The sequence below is a fragment of the Mchenga conophoros genome, linkage group LG5 (genome assembly GCF_057382185.1).
Source record: "Mchenga conophoros isolate Kocher_MC1m ecotype Shallow Benthic linkage group LG5, M_conophoros_male_GT1.1, whole genome shotgun sequence".
Lineage (NCBI taxonomy): Eukaryota > Metazoa > Chordata > Actinopteri > Cichliformes > Cichlidae > Mchenga > Mchenga conophoros.
This window is the reverse complement of record NC_140530.1, coordinates 25,599,546-25,625,866: the sequence shown is the minus strand read 5'-3', so window position 1 is coordinate 25,625,866 and position 26,321 is coordinate 25,599,546. Positions and strand designations below refer to the sequence as shown.

The 26,321-nt window shown below is 37.5% G+C and overlaps 1 protein-coding gene and 1 long non-coding RNA gene across 4 annotated transcripts; one reads left to right on the top strand and one right to left on the bottom strand.

The window, feature by feature from the left end:
* Positions 1-1,094: 1,094 nt before the first annotated feature.
* On the bottom strand, positions 1,095-25,015 carry slc6a22.1 (solute carrier family 6 member 22, tandem duplicate 1). 3 transcript variants are annotated; one of them, XM_085274545.1, is made up of 15 exons: positions 24,920-25,015; positions 15,829-16,019; positions 14,073-14,207; positions 13,131-13,271; positions 9,355-9,442; positions 9,124-9,256; positions 7,685-7,819; positions 7,276-7,379; positions 5,892-6,016; positions 5,479-5,591; positions 5,111-5,248; positions 4,913-5,015; positions 4,727-4,827; positions 3,737-3,907; positions 1,095-3,653 (listed from the first exon to the last, which is right to left on the bottom strand). In XM_085274545.1, the coding sequence occupies exons 2-15, from the start codon at positions 16,013-16,015 to the stop codon at positions 3,543-3,545; spliced, it is 1,785 nt and encodes a 594-aa protein (XP_085130671.1). In that variant the 5' UTR covers positions 16,016-16,019; positions 24,920-25,015; the 3' UTR covers positions 1,095-3,542. The 3 variants fall into 3 exon arrangements, with proteins under 3 accessions (XP_085130671.1, XP_085130668.1, XP_085130670.1); XM_085274542.1 differs by lacking the exon at positions 24,920-25,015 and adding an exon at positions 21,106-21,290; XM_085274544.1 differs by lacking the exon at positions 24,920-25,015 and adding an exon at positions 21,127-21,290.
* LOC146574674 (uncharacterized) lies at positions 10,802-15,941 on the top strand. The gene is made up of 3 exons (XR_014892488.1): positions 10,802-11,114; positions 11,319-11,405; positions 12,104-15,941. It is a non-coding gene; the product is annotated as an uncharacterized LOC146574674 (long non-coding RNA).
* Positions 25,016-26,321: the final 1,306 nt, after the last annotated feature.

Below are 26,321 nucleotides of genomic sequence, written 5' to 3'. Positions count from 1 at the left end.
TATCATAAAAACTGTGCATACAAAATATCTAGCCAATTCAGATACAAATACAGTGATACATTTCTAACACTATCCTTAGTGATTCAAAATTTTCCCATAATTTACAATTAATAATTATTCAGGGCTGTGTCTCTCTTTTATATCTCTGCTGTTATCCAAGTCTTAACCTGGTAGTGACCATGGATATCACAGTCTGTCCTTACTCCAGCATCCATCACCTGGAACTGTACCACAATACTACAAAGTACCCCATGTTCACTGTCCCACATAGCCTTTGAAAAACACAAAAGTACCACAATTTACCTTGCTCTCAGACATTATGTCATTGGGAAACAACCTACTTTAGAAACACATCAACTGTTCAGGTAAAAAACATAAATTACATTACACGCAATCTTTACGGATGAGGCATTCGTATCCTTGCCTTTCAAAATAATTTCTCGACATCTTCACTTACATCTTTTTCTATCGCCTTTGAGTGAACTTATCACAATGTAAGCTTTGTTTTGCCTCCCTGGAAACTACATAAACTCTACCTTTAGTTAGCACACAGACTGTAGTGACATTTATCGACCTGTGTGAATCATTGCATTTGAAATTAGGCACCACTTGAAGGAAAAAACTTCAGAATTACCATGACCACAGCTTTACTGGTGCATGCATGAACATTACAAGGATAAGATGAAAAACAAAGATGTTTGCAGTAGTGTTTTACTGTCTCTGTGGTATCAGCTGAAAAAAACTGGGTGTTCGATTTGATTACTCATTGCATTTTTCTCCTCTTATTAAAAAAGGTCTATTTAGTAAACAGTTTTTGTTTTTAAAGGTTTTTCTTAGGTTAATTCATGCATCTTGGGTTAACAATGAAGGAGGGTTCATGTGATACACTGATATTATAAAGCTATTAAATGGACGATGTAGTGACACTGTTCCTGGTTCCAAGGTCAAGTATGACGTCAGATTTTAGACAGCGTGGATGAAAAAGTGGATGTCCTTTACATGTTCAAAATGAAAAAGGGAATGTTTAAAGAGAAAAGAAAAGAGTTGTATAAAATAAATCTATCATTACATATCAAGACTGAACAATTCAGGTGAAGAATTAAAGGTAACCTTTATTTTCTTAAAAGCATTAGCAGAAAATTAAAATGTTCTCATGTCATTCAAGGGCACAGAAAAACTGCCATTTTTACTTTTTCAGACTCTCCTCTGGATCTGTGTAGTGACAATCAAAAGGCAAAACAGTTGTGAATTTATTAAGATTTTATTAAGTTTGTCTGTAAATGATGATTTTACCACAGTCACCTCACTGGTCATTGCTGCAGTAAATCCTAAGGAATGATTCTCATGTCAGTTTAACCAAATAGTAATAGGAAGACATGAAGAAATACATAAATAATATTGATCATATTAACATATGATTATCTCATTATAGATCATATTTAAAGAATGTCACATTGTTTAATAAAATCATTCAATTAACATTTACAAACCAAAGCTATGATTCAGTTCATCATACCAACACTTCAAAAAAAAAAAAAAAAAAAAAAGCAAACCTTTTTGTTCCTGTTGTATCTAGTGGCAACAGTGGGTTATAAAAATAAATTACAGTGTAAATGTCAATATGATTTTTCACATGAAAAAATGTGTTATTACAAAATTTGTACAGTGCAGAGGTGTGATTCAAAAGTTCAGAAAACCTTTTTAAAGAAACAAAGAAAAAACAATAAAAACAACAAAGAAAAAACCAACAACATAAAAGATTTCAAGCTGGCCTCTGACCAATCCTTAGGATCACCATTCAGGGTCGCCACTGCTTTGATTTTTAAAGGCCAGTTCCCAGAACCTTTAGATCACACTCCACATGTTATACATAAAAATGTTGCCACAACTCTCAATGACATATGATACAAAATATTAAAAATATAAATTTGGACACTCGATAAGGAAGGTTTCTGAAAAGAAAAAAAAAGTACAGCAGAAAAATGTATTTTATAATCAATATTACCATATTGAGTTTTCCTTGGTTCTAACAGGTTTATAATACATAGCGCAGTTATCGTAATGCTGCATTTACTGCCTACATGAAAAACCCATATACAATATTTACAGTATCAGTACTTTGTAGAGGTCACAAACACTTCTGTATTGGGACAGCCAGATGGCTCAGATAAACACAGTGTTCAGGGTTTCAATTGATTGGATGCTTATTGCTTGACAAACTCCCTTCTGTCATTGTTTTTTAGTTACAGTTTACACCATCTGTATAATTCATACTGGCCTTAAAGTAACTAAGGTGTTAGATCTGTAAGAGTTTGTCAAGTAACTGTCAGTATTATTTTACTCAAAAAAGTTCTACAGCCTGAGGCCTTGACCACAAAATGTAATAATACAATGTAAGAGACAAAAACACTTGGTGTACAAAAACCTTTCATTTTCACTCTCTTCTTAATAAGTGCTCATTACAAAAGGATGAGTGTTTGCAAAATGGTGTTGCTTAAAACCATAACAGGCAATAGTCCCAAAAAGACTTTGATTTAAACATGAGGCACATTTGTGCAGGTGTAAATACCCTGTGCTGTCTTTTATTTAAAAGAAGAAGGATTTTCATAATAAATACACCATTATTTTTCTCCATGATTGTAAATGCAACATTTTAATGTGACAGAATTAATCAGGCATCAACTTCTCTCCCTTCTCCAACTATGGCATCAGAAACAGTCTACCGTATGCTAAAGGCACGTAAATTTTTTCACCACATGACAAATTTCCCAGCGATTCATCACATGAATATCATGTTAAGTATTCCACTAATAGCTCTGATATAAATTGTGATTAACAACAGATGTACGAATAGGTGGGGTTTAAAAAAGAGCTTTGTAATCAGACACAGTGAAAGCAGATAGCTCAATATACTCAGATGAAGGTAAACCTGAAAAAAATATGCTTCTTACTAATGAACTTTGGATGAGGAGCAATTTAAAATGTCAAATAATATGCTCAGTGCAAATGGCCACAAGAGAAATTTCAGAACTAGTCCTTGCTGTAGAGATGGGTTATCAGAACAAACATGAACAAGACAATCGTCAGAAGCAATAATATAGAAAATGAAATCATGGCCTAAACCATTTTCTTTAAGCAAAACTCCACATCCTCTCTGGTTCCATATTCTTATTTCTGACGTTTCTGTGGTTTCCTCTTCTGGTTTTGGACTGTAAATCAGATGATGAAGATGCCATCCCAAACTCAGGGAAACTACACATTTGTGCTCAGACTGTCTTTACGCAGTTTTTTTTTACAATCACCTCTTGTTTGTGTGAATTCATTCAGGTTGTAGTTTTTGGTTGAATTCATCTCACTGGTTTATCTAGCCCGTTAGATGGGGACACAAAATAAATATCAGTGTTTTAAGGGGTTAAATTCCAAACAGACTGGAATGATGCAGCGCTACAGAGGATTGAGCCACTGGATTTAATGTTAGATTTTCCTTATAACTGTGTTAATTGTTAAATGCATCTGAGTTTGCTTCACTTTTCATGTTTATTCTAGAACACTGTGTTATCGAAGGATGATGGCAAGTTAAGCAGTTCAAGAGCCTTTTTCTCTGATTTGGTCAGAGGGAGGTCTTCGGCTGGAGTACATAAGATGGAGAACCTCTAACAAAGAAGAATATTGGTTTTAATAAAAGATGAAAGGAAACAGTTTTTTGGAAATTTATATTCATACACAAATAGCTCACCTGTCGCAGTGTACCAGGAGTGGTGCTCAGATTGTACAGCATCCAGAAGGGAACCATGAGCGTAGAGGAGAGTGTAAACCACCAGCCTAGAGCATAACCCCACCATGGATACTCTAGTGTGTTGTTGAACTTCAGTGGAGTGTATTTGACCAAGGAGAAAATAAACGTTCCCTGAAAATTACAATGGAAGAGGTAAATATGGAATAAATTACATACTACGTGGGGAATGGAAACCCATCTCATGAGGCTCCTAGTCCACAGTTTTTCTGCTTATGTTAACGCCAGTGGTGGCTCAGCGCTCTATGGTCATTGAGTCATTGAGTCAGCAGAGAGTCAGCAGAGTGTTGGAGACTTTTACACACTATGCAGTCAGCAACCTTGCTCTGTAACTTCATGTGGTCTGACGCCATCAGTTGCTGTGGTGCTTAACCTAACAATTTTCCAAAAGTAACACTTAGTCATGGAATATCTAGGAAGGAAGAAATTTCATGAATTTCATGACATGTTGCAAAGGTGGGACCCTATGACATTACCATGCTCAAATTCAGTAAGCTCTTCCCATTCATTCACAAATAATGGGAGACTGCATGGCTAGCTGCACACCCAAAACTGTTGGCTAGTAAATGCTAAAATGATACTTCCCCATCAAGGATTTTTGTCTTGGTTCATTACTAAAAATAACCAAATAATGTGATTTTACTTTGATGAATTATAAATGCTGGAACAAATACTGACATTTTTTACTTTCAGATGGAGAGTTTTTTTTTTTTACCAGCTCACAGAATTAATCCTAACTTAAGTAATGAAGTCAGTCAGAGTTAATAACATATTGCACTAACAGCTACCATTTAGGTCAGCAAAACTGATGATCACCTACTAGATAAGAGAGTTTGTCTCGATTAATAATGTCTGTCTGACATTACTGACATGTGCTGTGCAAGAATGGGCGGGAAGACCTGCAGAGCATTACTAACTTTTGCTGCAACTCACCGTGCAAATTACTGGAGTGACATATTTCAAACAGTACTTTATTAGGGGTAAAGGCTTGTATCCAATCATGTCCTCTAAGTTGTCATAAAATCGGTCTGCACCTGTGAAAAGATGGAAACACAGAGTTGAGGAAAAATTTGTTTCATTATGAAGACACTTTGATATTTTTGTAATTCATGAACTTACCATATACCCATCCAACACCTACAGACTGCAGTACGGCAATGAGAAGTAAAGTCATTCCACTGCAGGCATAGTAGTCAAACACCTGGAAGATGTATAGTCCACCCTGTGTGTGGAGCAGTTTCATTAGCTTTCGAGCTTTAGCATATAAAATAAATGCAGTTATTGTGACAAACATGTGACTTTTAAATTTGTTCTTACCTCTGTAACCATCACAAGGCCGATGAGGAAACTGACAACACTCACAGCAAGCAGCAAGAGTTTACGTCGGTGGCCGACATGGAAGAAGGCTGGATTCATGTCGGAAATGGCTGTTGTGAGAGCTTCCAAACCCACAAACTGAAACACAAACCTCTAAGTTATATACTTACCATTAAAAATGCATAATTTTTGCTCAAGATCCTGCGCCAGGCCTGAGCCAGATAACAATCATATTTAGTGGAACGTAAGTAAGTTTAAAATTGTTTTTAAAAAAATTTAAATTTCCATTTCAATTTATTTCAGTTGTCCCTCCCCCTCCCCCCCCCACCAAAAAACCCCAAAACAAAACAAAACAAAACAGAGCTTACCTCACTGTCCAGCCCCAGCAAGATGATCATAACGAAAAAAAATACTGCCCAGATCTGAGGAAAAGGCATCATGGCGACGGCTCGAGGATAGGCAATGAATGCCAAGCCAGGACCTGCAGAGAATAAGAGAATACAGTGGAAACGGAAGCCCAACCTGCTACTAACCAGTTATACCTAACAGAGGTCGGTGAGAGTATACACGCATATATTGATTGTAAGGTGTAAAGTGTAGCTGGCATTTATCCTCTTCTAAAAACAGATGAGAAACGCCATCCACTGCACATACAAAGACAAGCTTGTAACATTCTCCCATACGAACATGTAAATAATATTACATCCATAAATGCTGTCAGGTCTAAATTGTTCATTGTAAAGCTCCTTGTATCTTTTCACACTTTCTTTTATAAACTCACCTGACTCTGCCACTTTGGATATATCTGTGTTCTGCTCATATGCCATGAATCCAAGTGCAGAGAATATGGCAAAGCCAGCAACAAAGCTGGTCCCACTGTTCAGAAGGCACAAATACACACAATCCCTAAAATAAAAAGAGAACAAATTACATCAAATTATTTTGTATTAAAGTCAGTAAGGGTTTATAATAATAATAATAATAATAATGATAATGGATTGCATTTATATAGCGATTTTCGAGACCCTCAAAGCGCTTTACAATTCCACTATTCATTCACTCTCACATTCACACACTGGTGGAGGCAGCTACAGCTGTAGCCACAGCTGCCCTGGGGCAGACTGACAGAAGCGAGGCTGCCATATCGCGCCATCGGCCCTGTCATGGTCCTGAGTCTGACAACTCAGTGTTTTGTGTTTCTTTATATTATTCTATGTTCTTATTTATTCTGTTATGTCTTTTGTTTAGGTTTGTTATGTGTTAGGGTTTTGTTTCATGCATGTCTGTGTTCCCTCTGTCTATCCATGGTGTCACTGTGTCTGCTCGTGAGTCTGTCTGTTAAGTTCAGTGTCTTGTCTGGTCCTCTGTGTCTGTTAGTTTCCTGTTTTATTCTGAAGGTCCTTGTCTCATGTGAGTGTGTTCAAATTACGTTTCCCCTGTCTCGTCATCTGTCCAGGTGTGTTCCCCTCCTGTCTCCCATCCCTTGATTACTGCTGTGTGTATTTAAGCCCTGTGTGTTCTCCCACATGTTGCCGGTTCGTCTGTGTTAATTCCCTGTGTTTCCTCCAGCGCTCCAGTTAGCGCTTCAGGTTTGTTTTGTTAGTTTTTTCCAGTTTAGGTTTTGTTTAGTTTCCTCCGCTCCTCTGCCGTTTCTGTTTGTATCTCCACCTTCTCAATAAAAACTCCCCTGTATCTCAGCTGCCTGCATCTTGGGTCCTCATTAAATTCCACACGGCTCATCCTGCAAGCCTTGATAGGCCCCTCTGGCCAACACCAGCAGGCGATAGGTGAAGTGTCTTGCCCAAGGACACAACGACCAAGACAGACAGAGCAGGGGATCGAACTGGCAACCTTCTGGTTACAAGATGAGCTTCCCAATCCCCTGAACCACGGTTTGCATGTTTCTTGCCTAACTGTGACACACAACCTGTTTTTTTCCATATCAGTAGCTCATGGCATGACACATGACTCAAGGGAGATATTTTTGGATAATGGTAAATAGAAGAAGAAAGTTATTAGTGTTAGTGAAAAGCATTAAAGAAACCTGCTTTTTCCAGTTTTGTCATAATGATTTTATATGTTTTATGTTACATTCTTCTTCTTTCATTAAAACTGTGATATTTTGTGATATTCTTACATTAAAAAACAAAAAACATTTTACTTACTTGTAGCAGTCATTGTTGTACTTATTATAGCTGCCAAGTGCAATTAGACACCCAATGCAAATAGCATAGGAATAAAATATTTGTGTGCCAGCATCCATCCACACCTGCAAAAGAAAAAAAGGTCATTTCCCCACCCCTACATTCAATTACATGAGAATTTTTTTTTTATTGTGTGTGTGTGTTGGACTGCACATAGTGCATCTGTACAGAACATTTGCTAATGTTTTACCCTATGTGACATCAGCAAAGCAATCATCTGCAAATGCACTGAAAGTTTTAACACAGTCTAACACACATAAGTAACCCATCACTGTTTGTAAGAAGTTTGATGATGCAACATGGTTATGCAGGAGTTAAAGAGTAAAACCACATTTTATTTAGAGTGGGAAGTCATGAATGGTGTTTGTACCTGGGGATCAGCGAGACGGGATGGATCTGGGTACAGGTAAAACTTGATCCCATCTATGGCCCCAGGCAACGTGAGTCCACGAACAAGCAACACCACCAGCATCACATATGGAAATGTGGCAGTAAAATAAACTACCTGCAGAGGAGGAATGATGTGGCCAAGTTATGAACATTCACTGCCGATATTATGTAATCACACTCACTCTGTGCTTCAGAACATACACCGAACACTGCTTAACCTCACATTGAAGCTTTAGTTTCACACAGTGTATCTCAAACTGAACACATGCTGCTGATTTTTTCTTTATTCTTGCCACCCAGGGAAAACTGCAGTTCACTACTCCTTAAGTCTAACGCACAGTTTAAATTTTCAAGAAAGCAAATTGCAGCTTTAGATTAAAGAAAATCTTTCTGACAGCTTCTTTTGCCTTTTTAATGCTGGCACAACACTGTTTGCAGCTAAATGCTGTCTGCACATTACCTTGTTCAAAATACTAAATCTTGCAGGATTTGCAGATCTCAGCAAGTAACGTCACGTTCACCATTTATTTAGTTGGCATGCTAACAGTTAATCAACAAATACAGAGTACATCTGCAGATGAAGAGGATCAAAAGAAGATCAGAAAACTGATTACAGTTCAACTTCATATCATGAAACTCACTGCTATCTGGCATAGATACTACTATCAAATCAGGTCTAAGTGCAACACTCCCATTTATTTTTAAATGGGGTAATCAAATTTAATTAGTAAGTATGTTTCAATGATTACATACCTTATATAACTATTTTAGCATAAAATCCAGCATATAGCCGTGTAAATCTTTCTGCTTTAGTGGTACAAAGAGTGCAACAAGTTGAAAGAGGAAGTTTTTACTGATATCACAGGTCTGCAACTTTGTATTCTGCTTTTGTATTTATTAAAAATAAACACCGTCATTGTTGCATAAAATACAATCTCTTATCTGCCCTGCCCTGGTGTGCGTATGTAGCTCATGTCCACCCTCAATAAATACATAAACAGTGACAATCAATGAATGGGAAGGAAAGGGGACAAAGGATAAAGCCAGGGAAGCAAAGATGATTACTAAGAAACATGTTTGTGGCATGTTCTTCATGATATTTCAGAAAGATACTTCATCTCCATCTATTTTAACCTGGCCTGCTGCTGGTTGTACCTTTAATTTAAGTGCAGTGGGAACAAAAGTTTGGGCTTAGCTTGATATCTTTGAATCATAAAGAAATGTAATAATGTTGGCTCATATTTATGGTTAGCCTTAAACTGTGTACAATCACATCCTGTCTCTAATAGGTAATTAAACTATAAAGATAGAGGCATGTTTGGTGTGTAACATATTACTGTGTTTTTAGGCACTAGCAGATTCTGTTATTTGTTACACTGTGTACCAGAAGGAAATAAAAGTATTAAGCCCATGTCTTACCTTCCCAGTAGACTTGACACCTTTCCACACACAAAAGTAACAGATGATCCAGGACAACAAAAGGCACAAAGCCAACTCCCATCGAATATTGCCCAACTCATTGATGCTTCCAGTTATATTCAAAACTCTTCGCCTGCAGTTGACAGTTAGTGATGGTCATAACTCACAAATGCCGATTCACTTGTCCAAATAATGCCTTAAAAGTTTTTGGATTTTGGAAAAGTTACTCACTCCCAAAACTCTCTCACTGGTGAAGTTGCATTTTCATGTACAGTCATGTTGAAATAATCAGCCTTTCTGTCAAATTCCACACAGGTTTCTGAGAAATGTCAACAAGTGAATTAAAGCACAAACAAAGAAAGGTCATATAACACATCTTGTCAAAGCCTTGGTCTGTGTTAACAAAGATCTTCAGTTACATTTTGGTATTTTTTTTTTCTTTTTTATTCTTACATATAAGCTGTGCTAGTGTTCTACTGATTTTTACTACATAAGCTTTTCTATTCACATAACAAATTGGTTCTTCATTTGTAGTTTGCTATATTAAATAAAACGTGTGACTACAGAAGGTGTTTTCTACTTTATGTTTGCTGAAGGAGGGGGTGGAGGGATTATTTCAGTGTCTCCACCAATTACATAAAAAAACCAATAAATAATAAAAATCTAAGTTTGTGTGACTGCATTAGATTGCTGACAGTTGTTTATTTGTGTGCGTGTGTGATTGTTGTTCATTGGCTTTAGAATTCTGTCCCCCTGAGAGGGAAACTCACTTGCGTGAAGTGCTGAATAAAGCCACAAGGTGGTGCCTCTTTCATTTTACTGGGTTGAAAGAGAAGGTTGAGAGTTTTACTCAGTTACCAAGTGGTGCTGCAAGCATTCCCACTAAATTAATGGCAATGACCAGTAGTTGACTTGACTATGGCCAACTGGAAAGTGCTGTGGTGAGTAAAGACTTTGTTGGTGTTGCCATAAAATTGTTATCAGTTTGCTGGTGTACACCAAGTAAGGCTTTTCTGTGGTTCTCATAACTAGATTTTAAGTAAGCATACACCTATTTTTTTTTATTTATTAAGAATATTTATATGTGGCATCCCATGACAGTACCATTCATAGGATGCCACATTCAGTGAGCTCTTTGGAACCACCCATTCTTTCACAAATGTTGTAAGGGCAGGCGGCATGGCTAGGTGTAGCCCAATACTTTTGTCCATATAGTGCATGTAGCAGCTAGCTACATGGTAAAAAGATACTTCCGAATAAAATGTTTTTTCCTGAGGAGGTTTGGATCTCTGCAGTTACTGAGTCAGCAGAGTGTTGGTGACTTTTAAACCTAAAAGCCTCCATACCTGATGGCCCTGCTCTGTAACTTTACGTGGATGAGCTGCTCTGTTTCCCAAACATTTCCACTTTCCAATAATTCCACTTATAGTTGTCTGTGGAATACCTACATGAGAAGAAGCGGCACTTGGTACACTGGTGTTATGTTATGACACTCAGTGAGCTCTTTAGAATGTGCCATTCTTTCAAAAATTATTTGCAAAGACAGACTGCATAATTAGGTGCTTGATTTTATACACCTGTGGCAATGGGACTGAAAACTGAAGTGTGGCCTGCAATTTTTTTTTATCCATATACTGTATAAAGCAATGTAAAATTGTCAGTGCTAAAATACCAGGGGCGGAGCGTGGGGGTGGCTTACTGGGCTTAAGCCCGGGTTGTTTTGTCAGAAGCCCGGGGTATTTTGGAGTGCAATTTTTTCATAGTTAGATGCCTGGCTGACAACTGTATAAAACAAAAAGTACACACAATATTCGAAGCACATAGTGCACACTGTGGGAATTTACGACTGTGCGTGAATCCCCCCCTGATATTGGTATGATCCAAGCTCAGGCACTAAGCGACTGAGCGAGGGGGCGGGGCAGCTGCTGCCCGTCAGTGCGCTGTTGGAGAGACGGAGCCAGCCATACTAAGGAGAGCTTAAGTTTGACCAGGTACCAAAGCAAATCATTCGTACCGTACAAATAATGTAAATATGACGGTGCATCACGAAAGATTGATATCAAACTGATCACTTGACCAATATTACGTTACTTGCTCTTCAAGTGAATCAACAAATGGCGAAATGAAAAGCCGAACAAATGCTATTTTTTTTTTTAGAGATTCTTAGCTTACGTGTGTTTATTTCATATTTTCAGTTCTTACCCTCCCCGACTAAATCGGTTTCAGTTATGTACTGAAATATAAGAATGGACATTAGAGGCTTCTTTCAAAGAAAAACTCAGGTAAATGTTATTTTATATATTATGCTTTGTATGTTGTTCAGTATATTTCTATGCAAAACAAGAGGGATTTCAGTACACAGCAGGATATTCACATTTGTAACCAGATATTTACACTTTAGGGAGAAAACATAAAACATTTTTACTGCACAACATCAATTTAGAGTAAACTTTTGTTTTAGATAAATATTGAAATATCTTTTGAATTAGTTAAATGTCACAATAAAGAGAGACAGAGCTTTCTGTTTTTTATCACTTTCATCAAATTTAGGAGTACATGTACACTAAGTTTATTGTTAATTAATAAGAAAACTCCAGACGATTCCATTCTGAGCTGAAGAAGCTTCTGATAGGTTAGTAGAGTCCATGTGAGTAAACAGGTGGCACAGCTGTGGATGCATATAAGGCAAAACACAGAGCCTGTTTCTGTGACATGGGAAAATCAAGAGATGTCAACCAAAACACCAGGAAAAGAACTGTGGAGCTCCATAAGTGTGGCTCAATTTGAATACAATTTGGTGCCATTTGCAATTAAGAAATACAGACGATTTCTCTCTTTACTCTTAAAGTTAACAAATATGTTTTTTATATTTATCAATCTAAAAAAATAAACATTTAGTCTGATTTGATGTTACAATTAAAAAGTGTTTGTGTTTTTATCTGAAGAGTTTGTAAATATCTGTATATTTGATGATTGTCAGCACAAAGAGGGAGAGAGGAACAGAGAGGGAGATGGAGAATGAGGACAGAACAGAGATGAACAAGAGCAGGTGAGACACACATGTTAGTCAAATGGTTGTTTACCAAAAGTATCACCGTATCATAGGTACTCATGTATCTCATACCTAGTGTTTCTTTTTAGGTTTGTTATTTTTCAAATTCTATATTTATTAAGTTATGCAGGCTTGTTTGCACAACAAGGCTAAATAATTATATAAACCTTTCTCAATCTAAATATTGTACTTTGGTAAAAATTAAAAAATAAATGTAGTGCAGGTCTATGATGATTTTTAGTGCTACTATCATCTAGTTCTGATTCTGGTTCTGTCTTGGTTAAGTCCCAAGTAGTCCTGATTTTGAACTGTTGTAGTCCTGTTTTAATTCTGGATCAGTTCTTGGTCTGGTTGAATTGGGGTTTAGTCCTCGTGTCTTGATACAGCCCTGATTTTGTTCTGCCTTGCTGCTTAATTAAAAAACTAGTTTAAGGTGTTCTGCACATGTGATATATATTTTTCCCTATATGAAGTCATTCTTTTTTGAACAAAACTCAAAACAGAGCCAATTAATCTTTCAGTCATTTCTACCCCCCCCCCCAAGGGAAAAAAAAATCCCACATGCATACTATCCTTTTGGGCTAAGCCCCGGGTGTTTCAAATGTCTGGCTCCGCCTCTGTAAAATACACTTAAATTTTTCAACTGCTATTATTAATAAATATCAGCATGAGTGAAGAATACTGAGTGCTAGTCCTTCATAAGATAAAATGTTTCCAGCCTTTGCTCTATAGACACAAAAAAAACCCTCAGTGCCAACATTGTGCCAGAATCGAATAAAACCCTCAAACAGCCAATTTTATGACATTAAAAGCAACCTAACCTGTAAAAAATGGAAACCAGCTAGTATCATGATGAGTCCCCCAAAGCTTGTTAAAATGCAGTGAGTCATAATTGCTCTCATGATGTTTAGCTACTTCTTTGTTTTTGCATTTCTAATCACATAGTGGGACTTACCAGTGTTCCAGCTGTTTTTGCAGCTTGCCCAGGGAAGCTCAGAATTGAAAGAGGAGAAGAGATATAGGAATGCCCAGGCTAATATGATAATGTAATAAATGCTGGAGTATAAAACAACCACTTCACTGCAATAACCAAGGCCTGAAAAACAACAAAAAGGGAACAAATTAAACACTTAAAAGGAGGCAAATTCACATACATATAGAATAATTAAAGAAACGCACTGTGTCCAGTATGTTAATATAAATACTTGTTAACAACCCAACGCACTTTGAAAAATAAATACATATTTAAATGATGGCATATATTTAAATTACATAAACGAGGTTTTGTGCCAAAGTAAATGTAGTGCAGTGAACAATTGTAGAGGGGAAACACAGACAACAAGTAAGAAAGGAGCTAATAGTATACAAGTCCCCTGGCTGGCAATCAAAGAAGAGGTAATGTTCAACCAGTGTAAGTAATGTGAAAGATGAAACCCCTGATGCAGATCTGCGAGTTTCTTAAAAAAGCTTTTGTCTTTCCAATAATCAGAAAAGGAGCTTTGTTAAACTTTAAAGTTTAAGTTTGTTACACAACTGTTGCATAAGTGTCAGACTCAAAACTCAGGTTTCCTGGAATACAGCATCTGATCGTTTACAGTATAATGTTCTAGGGGGAAAATAGTTTTGTAAGAAAATGAGGAATTATAATAAAAATTCATAATTTCTCATCAAATGCTACAACAGCAGGAAAATGTGAGTAAAATGTGCAGTTTGTGATTAAAATATGCATTTAAAAACATACTAATATTTTCCACAGGTTTTCTATTTATAATTAGATTCAGCTTCATTAATTAATTAAAGACCTTGTCATAGCTTGTTAGCATACAGTATGATCTTAACTTCTTTATTGGTACATAAATGAAAACTTCCAAAAAAATTTTAAGAGAGAGATTTTTACCTTCAAAAAGGGGGCAAATTTTCTTCCAGCAGGTAATCCCTCCCTGCTTCGTGTACTGGCCAAGAGACGTCTCCAGCAGAAACAAGGGTATGCCGCAGGCGAAGAGGAAGAGTATATACGGGATGAAGAACACCCCTGGACAAAATCCAAAGTTGCACCACATAAGTTGTTTGTATTGATCGATTCAACTGTTTTATTAATCCAGGGTTATCACACTGACACAGGTCAATCCCGGGGGAGATCAACACTGGCTTACTTTGCATCTAATCTCTAAATAAGATAGACATTGTTTTAGTTCATTTTAAAAAGACCTTTCTTTTAAAACTTAATTTGTGTTTTGTTACTTTCTGAAATATTTTTCTTCCAAATGTAATTATTTTTGGAAATCTAAAAATACTCCAGGCTTTGTCTCGCTGTGTGGAGTTTGCATGTTCTGTTTGTGCCTGGGTGCCAGAGGGAAAACTTTGCCCTCTGGGTAATCTGGCTTCCACCAACAGTCCAAAGACATGCTTGTTAGGTTAATTGGTGACTAGTGTGAATGTGAGCATGAATGGTTGTCTCTTTGTGTTAGCCCTGTGATAATCTGGCAGCATGTGCGGGATGCATTCTGCCTCTCTCTCAGTGACAGCTGGGATAGACTCCAGACTCCCTACAACCCTGAATTGGATAAAAAGTTAAGAAACTGGATGGATTCACTTGATTATCTTTTCCTAACTATGATGTAAATTCCTTTAAAACGATCTTTCTCTGCCACTCTACACAAATGTCAAACTGACAGGATTTTTAAACAAATGCAGCTAAGATAGAATTAAAAATGAAAAACAGATTAAAGTAACTGTGTCGATTATGTTCCTTTGAGTTCTTTTAAATTGATATATTTTGAACTAAAATATAAAATTTGGCTTAGTTATACAGAAATAAACAAAAGGGAAGCTGACACAGAAATGCAGTTCCTCCAAATTTATTTTTAAAAGGCCCAAAGGAAACATTAACAGCCTAATATAAACAGTGGTTCTGGGCTCTGTAGTTAAGTTCATGTAATCAGCTAATTAACATTAACATTAAAAAATATGTATAATTATGGGGATGGCTGCTGAACTATCACTTAGTTATGCTGCTATAGAATCAGGATGCTGGGCGAGTGAGCAAGTTTATCTTCTCTCTTCTATAGTTTGTGTTTTGTTCTGCCTCGTTAAGCCCTTTTTTTCTTTTCTCTTTACCATCACCCCAAACCGCCTGAGGCCAATGGATGCCCCTCCCCGAGTTTGGTTCTGCCGCTTTCTTCTGTTAAAATGGAGTTCCTTCCCACTGCCACCCAATGCTTACTTCACAGGGTGGTCCCCTGTGGAGTTTTCTCTCTAACATTGTAAGGTCTTCACCTTAAAAGTTCCCTGAGGTGAATGTTTTGTGATTTGTTGCAACATAAATAAAACTGAATTGAAAAAAGCTGAATTCAACTGAAAGTTGTACTGAAAGAGATTCTGAGAATGTGTTTAATTTAACCCTTTTAACCATTAAGTATAAATACATACAGTTCAGTACAATGCATCTTGCTGATAAAGTCTATCACCCATTGTTAGAGATAGCTTATAACTTATGGGGTCTTTAAGGAAGCTCCAGACTTCAAAACAGCTTTCTGCAAACCAGTGATCCCAAGTTCATTATTTGGAGACGGTAAAACTGGAAAAGAGGAGCTAAATAGGTAGACAGCCACAGCACAATATAGTGTCTGTTTGTTCACTATTTTGATACTCACCTCCTCCATTTTTGTAGCATAGGTAAGGAAACCGCCACACATTTCCCAGCCCTATGATCTGCCCAGCAACAGCCAAGAGGAACTCAATTTTGCTAGACCACTGTCCTCTCGTATGGGTGCTGGGTTCAGGTTCGGCTGTGCCCTTATCCAGCTTGAAGTTGTCATCTGGATCATGGGGCTTTTCCATTATCCTTTAACAAGAAGGGAAGAAAGCCCATTTAGGTACATTTGATCACATTTTTGACCAAAACAGATGATTTGGAAGGCGCAAAATTTGATATTCCAGAGACCATCTGGTTATCTGCACACATCAGTGCCAAGTAAGCCACACAATAACAAAATCACCAATCACTTCAGGAATAGTGATGTGAGTTAATTACAGGACATTAGCGTTCATTATCAGCACAATGCCAGCAGTCTTGCTGCATTAGGTCAGAAAAGGGTCGGTGCAGCTTGGTATGAGAATAAATCTTTTCATCAATGTTGCTTTTGTGTGGCTGGCTAGGATTTGATGTGGGAGTGAAGCAGACAGACTGGAAAATATGTGTGCTACGACAGTAGTAAGAAGGTTCAAATGCTGAGATGCTAAAAAACAGCTTTTCTAAAGTATTTTATGGATCATTTAATGAGCCAACCAAGAGAAAAAAAACTAACACTAGATGCTGGAGTATGGCAATTACAGTATGTGTTGCTTTTATGTGGCAGGTAAACACTAGAATAGCAAAAGAAAAGCTTTATAGTCTTTAAAGCTTGTGTACAGGAAAGCTTGTCTAATCACTATGGATACTAAAACCTAATCTTCCTGGCTAATGCCAACATTGTTATTTTTGAGTAAAAAAATGTGAGATAAATGGATATGTCCATAATTATTATGAAATGTAAATAAAATCTTTTTTTTTTTTCATATTGTGCTCACAGTCATGTATATTCTGATAAAAATAGTTGAATATTTTGCAGTCAGTTCTCTTAGATATGTCACAATATGGAAAATTCTAGATGACCTGAAATCAAGTTGAACTTCTTGCAGTGTAAGTGTTGGTTGTTCGGTATGGGTGTGGATGCAGTAGCTAGACACCTAGCTCTGACGTAATCTGAATTTACAGAATTGTAGTAACAGGCTTTTTAACTCGAAGGCTGTAAGGCTGAAACAGAACACATGTGCCTTTCTGATGCGGTGCAGATTTTAGCATTGTGAGGACTGTGTGGCTGGTTTCACAGCTTTAGTTTGTTCTTTCTTGTCCAGATTAGTCGATGAGTTCAACTCGAAGCATTTTCTGAACACTTTGGTTTCTTTTTACTCAGAGAAGCCATGTGATCCTAAACGGATCCATATTTTGGTGTTGGGCTCTGAACTAAGGCATATATCAATGGGGGAAAAATTGCTCAGCTATCATATTAGAATTTTGCAAAATGTCTGATAAGTAAAAGCACAGGACTTTTCCTTTTTGATAAATTTCTAGTTTGGACCAGACTGAATGACCCTGAACGATGTCTTATTTATGCCATGGATAACCCAGCCCAGACTTCCCATGACATACTGAGAACTATCAAACTCTTTTCTTTTACTTCATATAAATGTTCAAATATGCTGCTACTGCATTAATGCTCCTTATATTTCTCATCTCTTTTCTCTCACTCCAATAGGTTGTGGCAGATTGCAGCTAATCATAGGTCTTGTTCAATTAACTCTAATAAAAGATTATATAGCATTGACTATAAAATTATAACACGGTATAAATTAATGGTTCGCATAACCTTTTTCTGTCTTCTTTTGCCTTCTCTGCAACATTTCTGTCTCCTTTGCGTGAGAAGAGACCGAGATAAAAGGAAGATAATACTACTCACGCCAACTTTAACTCCCTAACAAGTCTTATGATAATAGTTTTACTTAGTGATGGGATTAAACATTCAGTGGGACTAATTTATCAGTTAGTTTTGTTCCCTTAATTCTCTGTTCAGTTAGTGACGTCACTGCAAACTGCTGAAAACTAATGTTCTAACTTTATGTGGTCTTTGTTGGCACCGCCTTCTGACTGTTAGCTCAGCTGAGTCATAGTTCAGCAACGTTACCAAAGTGAAGTCATCGTGTGTGCTGTGATTATATTTTTATAGACCTGGACTTTAAAAACAACCTGGGTGGAAGTTACTCAGGGGGCTGACACTATTGCTTAAGAAGATTCAGGGCCAGTTTATCCACAGCATGTGTACAAATGCTTTCATCAACTATAAGGTGCAAATAAACATATCTTTATGTCTTTGAGAATAGTAAAATGCATGTTTTTGAAAGAACTTTATTTACTGTAAAAAAAATAAAATAAATCAAAGATAATAGAAAGTTTATAGTTTATAGAAAGGCTACAGTGTAGTCAGGCATAATATAATATTCACCTGATTCACTACTATACAGGGTGGGCCATTTATATGGATACACCGTAATAAAATGGGAATAGTTGGTGATATTAAAGTCTTGTTTGTGGCACATTAGTATATGTGAGGGGGCAAACTCCTCAAGATGGGTGGTGACCATGGTGGCCATTTAGGCCATTGTTTTTCTTGTGACATTACCATTAAGTTTGGTGTGTCACATGGCCCTCTTCCTATTGGAAAAAACAAAAGTTGTATCCAAGATGGTCGATTCACGAGCTTAAATATAGAGTGCACTGGTAGAATTTTAAGGTGTAATTTTATCTAAGGATAAATTAAGAATGATATTGCTCAGTTAAGTTGCAGTTTACATCAAGCACCTGCCAAAGTCATTCTCACAGAATAACACACAATTTTTTGCCTCCATCATCACGACAGGGGATGTTAAATCCAATCAGATTGGATTCAGTCTATTCTGATTTAATTGAACAAATTTTGTAAAGAATTTCCCATGAACTGTTTAGGAATTACAATTATTTTTAGACAGAGCCCCCCAGTTCAACAGACTCAAAATTAACTGGGCAAACTAACAAAATTATAAATATAGGGACTGTTTTAAATACTTGGATTAAGATTAGAACCAATGAACTTCACTGAATGTTGTGTTTCTGCCAAGGTGTTTACTGCAGCTGCTTTCAGTTGCTTGTGGGTCTTCCTGTCTTTAGTTCTGTCTTCATCAACTGAAAGGCATGCCAGAACATGAGCTGCATCATTTTTAAACCGATAACATGGCCTGGCCTTTTATGTACACTTAAAGTTAAACTTCATTTCATACGTCCAAAGTCTAATCTGGTCATCTTGCTCAAGTGTTATCAGTACCTTATTTTAAACTCTGAATTTACATTCACTGAAAGCATCACTTGATTGTAGACCTTGAGTATGATAGATTTATCTCCTCAGTGTTATTGACTTAGCTACATGTTGCAAAGCTGTTTTTTCCTAACAATGGAAAGAATGTTCCAGGTTGTTCCATAAATGAAATTTTCCCTCTGACAGGTTTATTTTAATTTCCCAGCCTAATGATGGTCTTCTTTAGTTGCACTGATTTCACTTTGTACCTCACATTGAGAGTACAATGAAACAAAACTAAATGACTAAATGGAAGCCGACATTTGGCCATTTAAAAATAAATGTTACAAAATTGTAAAATTGTAATGTTACAAAATTGTAATCAGTTCATTAGTAAGTCCAAGTGAACATTTGTGCCGGACATAATAAAACTGACTCCAGGAGTTCCCGAGATATCACATTTAGAAGAATGGGACAGGTGTGAGGTCATAATTATATTGACCTTTGACCATTAAAATCTAATCAGTCCTTCCATGCATCCAAGTAAGCTTTATCTGTGTTTCAAGAGTTAACAAATGTGACAGAATGAGATATGCATATATGCACCACCTACATCGAGGGCACACGGATTAGAAAAGCATGGCTGAGTGGTTGCAAAGAAAGGGAGAGTAGTGTTGACTGAAGAGGAATGGGCATTATAGTGGGGATACAGGACAGCTACAAGTACCTGGGTATCCCACAGGCCAACAGAGACTTTGGTGAAGATCCATGAATGTCAACCACGGATTTGAGGTGTGTCAGAACCATTCAGTATGAAACATAGGAGTCTGTGAATACATTAGGAAGATGTATCTCAGGCCCTCTAAGATGAGCTGCTTCAAGCAGTGGAGGAGAAGGAAGTATCATGGAAGACCAAGCTGCTGCATGGCATGTAGCATCCACAGATAGAAGAAGTGGCAGATAACAAAGAATCTTAATATTTGCTAGAAAAGGCTGCCTTAAAAGGACAGCACAGAACAGAAAGGAGTCTGCCACAACTAACAAGATCCAAGTTGGAGACTGAGCAAAAATGCCCCAGAGACCGTCCAGTGCACAGTAGCAGAATTTAAGATGCAAGGATACAGTGAGAAAAAACAACCAAGTGGCTGAGAAAGTCTACAGGAACATCTGTGCCACATATGGATTAGAAGTCCCCAGTTTCTAAATAAATAACAGGGCTCAGACCCAGTGGGTCTTTGAGTTTCTGACAGACAAGCAGCTGTTGACAAACCAACCATATGCAGAATGATTGTTGACAAGAAACAGAACACCGCAGGTGTGATAGATGCAGCAATCCCAGATGACAGCAACATCAGAAAGAAGGAGAAAAATAAGTCAGTACCGGAGGCTGAAGAAACAACTAAAGTACATGGAGCCACTTTGGTAACATCCAAAATGGTCCCAGTGGTAACAGGAGGGTTAGCAGCTGGAAAGGTGGCTGCAACAGATTCCAGACACACAAAAAGAACATAGTCCTAGGAACAGCTAGGGTACTTCACAGACCTCCCAGAGGATCTGAACTTCAAGACAGATACCAACTGCATATATACACATATATATATACATACGGTCACTATACACATTGTACACTGACAACAGCAGTTTTGATTTTAGAAAAAAGAAAAGCTTATCATACCCTATATCACTACCTGCTGCAAACATTATCTAGAAGAAAAAACAATTTCATTATCTTTTACAGTTTTGTCCAAGTAACCCTTTCAGCGCTTATTATTATGCAAGCTGTTCCAATATTTGCGCAATAGTGGTGGGTGTATTTGGTAGCTTTTTGTAGCCATGATCACAGAGCAGCTGAGATGTTACGCTAAAGGGGAAATAACTAAACCTCGCTGCAGCGTAACCGGTAACCTTTGCCCTACATTATACAGCAACAAGCTCTAAGGCTTAACTGCAGCTATAAACACTAATTTGTTTACTGTAGGGGAAAGTACAACAGCAGAAGAGTCCACTCACACTCAAAACAAAGAAGAAGCATAAAGAAAAACTTCACATAACGTAAAGGAATACCTAGGGAAAAAAAAGTCTCACGTCTGCAGTAATTCTTTATGTTTCCATTCCGGGTTAACTCATCAGGAGCTTTCTGAGTCAAATACTAATGGTCCAGATCTTCCAGTCTCAACAAGACAAGTGCAATTCCCAGAAGTGACCGCAAGTGAGTCCATGAGTGGAGAAGTGACAGTGTGAGCGGTGATAATGACAGACAACCAAAAGGAACCACAGGGACAGAGAAAGGAGGGGCGGGTTGTTTCTGAATGACGAGGCGGAGGCTGTTCCCTAGACCACATGGCCTCTCAGTAAAGGCAACTGGAGGCGGCTGGTTGGTTTGCATGTTAGCCATGCTAAGCTGCATAGGTGCCTCTGTTTGGATCATACGTCGTCGTCAGTGAATGCACCAGCGCTCTGGTCGTGAAAGCGAGTTTGTTTCTCGGTGCCTCAGCGACACCATGAGGTCGATAGCATGAACAACAGGTGAAGCAAATCGCAAGATTTAAACCTTCCCTAAGCTGGGCAGACACTGCGATTTTTTTCAGTCGCGCGATTCAGCTCCTGCTCAAACTGTACGATTGCATCGCAGGGGTTAGAAGTTCATAGGTGACGATGCAGGGTCTCACACTATACGGCCCGATGCTCTGATGCGACCTGAGTGCGCACACTGTGCGTACATAAAATGAAGGTTATAATAGAAATTCTGTCGCTCGCTCTCCCTCTCCGTCAACTTTGCTAAATTGCTAATGAAAAACATTGATCAGGCAGCTGTGATTGAGCAGCAGTGTAGATCCAACTATTTTCACGGTTGTTGTGTCGTGATAATTTTGTGAGGCCACATCGAAAAGGCTCGGATGAGCTTTCCAAAGTTCTACAAGTTGTGCCTCCATCGCTTGTGTCCAGATCACACGCTGCACTGTCGTGCTGCGCCGTCTTTTTCGTTGACATTTGTGTTTGCGCGTGTGCAGTGTGACAAACTGCGGTGACACCCTCGCGACCAAGCGATTGATGATCGGGAGCTCGTCGTGAGGTGTTAATCGCGTCTCGTTACCCCACGTATACTACACGATGCACGACGCACGATGAAGGCCAAAATCGGGCCGATCGCCAAAACGGTCGCACGACTCAAAAATCGGCTCAAAATGGGCCAAAAATCGCAGCCCAGCATAATGCAGGGAGTATAAAGAAAGACAATTTAGTTTTGATTGAGCGGCAGAAAAAAGTCAAACTTCACTCATAAGAAACGGAATTGTAATCATACAGGGTTTAATCATTAATTAGGTTTCCTAAGAGGCCACGTGAAAAAACTAACTGTTGTGAAGGGCCCCACTAGAAAGCTGAACTCACTTTTGCTCACCGTTAGATTATTGGTGCGGCCCTTCACAACAGTCACAGTTTCTCATTTGTGTCTCTGTGAAAGTTTACTCCCCACCCCAGATTTAATCACTATCAGTATCAGCTCCCAGCTCATTTTAGAGACATGCCAGGTTTTCTTATTGAGATGGGAGTTTTGTTCAAAATTCAGCCAAGTTTCAAGAATTGATTTTGCTTTTTGAAAATCTTTAGATATAGTTTTTATTTGGTTCAGTTTTCTTTTAGTTATAATAATTATTCTTATACCGGGGTGTGAGTCGAGGAAGTGCTTGGAATGATGAACCCGTTTCACTAAACTATAAACTGTTGATAAATAAAGGAAAATACTATGGAGGACCACAAGAGCCACGCGCATCGAAATAAAGAATTCTGTGCTTAAATAATGAATTGTAGAATAAATTCTGCATTTGTAAATTCATGAAATACAAGGTGTTGAGTCACTCATCAAACCATTTAAGTACCATTCAATGCCCACTACTGAAGTGACCTTGGATACGGTGCAATGTTATTTTGGAAGTCTAAAGAAAATAATTAAGAACAGCTTTTTAAACATTTTTTCTTTTAGCAGTGACCTCAAGTACATGTGAAAAAATTCAGTAAAACAGAAACCAGAGCTATCACATCCCGTTTAATCCGCGTTTAATGATTAGGAAACATGAAGTCAGTATCTGCTATTGTGTAGTATACACTCCTCTAGTCATTTTCTCCCGCTGCCCTTGTTTCTTGTTTTTTCTCAGGACACTTTCCACTAACCGGCCCTTTAGCTCCACAGCTGTCAGCTGTTCAGACTGCTGTGAAGTCAGGGCACAGCAACAGTCCCGAAACACACGATGTCTTTTGTTTTACTGACCTTTCTTTGATAATGAAAGGAGTGTTCATATTTATCTGCAGTGAATTAGTCACTGATTGTTTAGCTTATGTGTTAGGTGAGCACTTATATGCATAGTAGAGATGGTCCGATCCGATATCACGTATCGGTATCGGTCCGATACTGACGTAAATTACTGAATCAGATATCTATTGATAAGCTGTTGTTAGAATTTATTTAATATTACTTTCTACACCAGGATCCTTTTCTACGTAGCTGACGGCTGGTAACTGTGCAGGGGCGGATCTAGCAAAATTTAGCCAGGGGGCCCGATAGGGCATTAACAGTGAAAAGGGGGGCACAAAGACATACTTTTCTTTCTTATTCTCATTTAAAATGTCTAGCTTTTTAATAAATAATTATCTGAATCTTAACCCAAAGTTTTAATCTTATGTAAAATATATAGAAGTCCATTACTCTGTATATAGTAACTGTTAAGTCTAATATACCCTAGTAAGCTATAGTACTTTTTCCTTTGGGAAGGTACGATCTGTGAAGTCTGCAATTCTGTTGAAGAAAGATGTTGAATCTATTTAATTATTCTTGAAAAATAATTTATTTTGTGCATTTTTTCCCCACATTGCATCAAATTAAAGTTGATTATGTCGATTAAGAATCATGAGGTGGAGGGTGGGGGGTGGTTCCCTATTTATTTTTTTTGCTGGGAGTTTGCAACCCTATTAGTTAGCTTGCTTAATATTTCTGCTACGTACTCTTTAAAATACCAGAATAGGGAGGATGGAGTAGGTTTAAGTTGATTAGATCAGTATTGCTGAACTATGAAATATTTTGGGTGCAGTGTATTTTTTACATTCAGGTATAACAGAATAGCTTTAGTGTTGTTGTTTATTTAAACTTGAGCATTAACTTATACAAAATGCAGCAATATATTAAAAAACAGTTTTATTGATTAAAAAATACACTATATTATATAGTGTATTTTCATATCGGTATCGGCAGATATCCAAATTTATGATATCGGTATCGGTATTGGACATAAAAAAGTGGTATCGTGCCATCTCTAATACACAGTCCTGAAAAACTGGCCACATTTAAACTGTTAATTTAGTGCCTTTAGAACACATTTGGAGAGGTTTGAGTGAAAGCTATCTGAAGTAAAAACCCCAACAGTGACTGTTCTGAAACACAATACAAAAATTTTGTTTACCTGCGATCAACAGAATAAAAAAACATCAAACCTGTTGTTGTACATTAAGAAATAGTACCATATATGAACATCTAACTCCCAATAAATCAAATCACTCAAATCAAATTCTCAGCTTTTCATTACTATTTAAGTCCAGATCGAGCAAAATTAATCCGAACTCAAGAATGTGAGTTTTCCTGAATGTGAGTTCTAACTGAAGCAGAACAACAATCATTTAACAGCTTTACATTTGTTAAGCAGTTATACTTTTATTCAAAATGTTTTAAAAAATTACATTCACTAGTTAAAATGATTTGCATAGTTTTGTGTTGACCACATCACGGGTTAAAGTTGGTTCAAGATGGTTAAAGCAGGTTAAAGTTATTCAGTTTTAGAAACATCAGAGCGGCAAGAGTTTCTAGGAAGTTTCTGGATCTTATACTCACAGTTTGTTGTCTTCTGAGGTCACTTGTGGAAGTCCCGCTTTTTCAGTTTGAAACACACCTTGTCTCTTCAGACAGAACTAACGTTTTTCTGTGTGCCCCTGGCAGAAGAGCCTTTAATAACCACCCTAGATTTATTTTGGACAAATCATTGTTGGGGTTGTTAATGAATCATCATTGGCGACGTGTTTCAAAGTGAGGGCTACTTGAGTTCAAAGAAACACAGCTGTCTCCTGATTTAACAGGACCAGTCTCACTTTGATCAAGCTCTTGCACATAGGTATTTAATTTCACTTCATGTTTATCATGTTCACTACATGTTATTTGTATTTAACACAAACACACCTTTTGACCAAAATACAGCATGCAGGAGGCAGTAGGTTTCTGGAAAAAATCTTGATAGAGTAGCTAAAAGAAAATAATAGTGCACGATTCTCTTTAAAAGAAAATAAATTTTTTTTTATTTTTGTTTTTTATAGTACTAAGGATAATGAATCCTTTATTCCTCAAATTTAATAGCTATATCATATATAGACCCAAGCTTGTTGTTGGACAGGTCATTTCTCATTAGAATTAAATGATTAAATTAAAAAGACAGCTTAGAAAAAACTAAAAATAGGCCTTAAGCTAAATCCTTTGCATACCCACTAATTTTAAGCTTTTCTTGGTATAAGTTAGCATTAATGCTGTGTTAAAAATTATATTTTACTATAGCACAAAAAACTTGTACACTGAGTACAAAAAGATTTATACATCTGTGATCTGTTTAAAAATACGTACTGAAGTTTTCTGACACGTGCTTCACCACACTACAATGATGGAAGACCATAGACTGCGACCTCTCTGTGACCTTCAACTGTCCTCACGTTGTGTGAGTGATGACTGTCTTTACGGCAGAAGTATTTTGTTGTTATTCTTTAACCAAAGCTCCTTCCCTTCTTTGGGAAACTTGGGGAGATTGTTTCATTATAAACTGTCTGACTTTAGTTCATGCCCCATCTCTTCTTTTAACATTTCCAGTGTGAATACCCTCAACTGAACTTAAGATTAATTTTGTATGGGATTTTCACATGTGTCCTGTTTAGATAAAGCATCTCTCAGTGAGCAGGGAGAGCATGGAGGATTAAAATTGCCCCTTTGCCATGGTCACAGATCGCTTGTGGTGGTTAGACTCAAGTGCAGGACACAAGCAGACTTATGGCTCAGCCACATTAGAGCAAAAAGATGACATCTTCCTTGCAACTAGGAATTATCTGATTGTCCAGACTGCATTACATTTTTTGCTTTTGGCAGCTGATTGTAAGTGTTCCAATATTTGGCACTATTTGGTTCCAATATACTCACTTTGAAGATAATTATTGACACTGTCCTGGTCTTTTAACCAACCGCTTCAAAGGGAAGATCA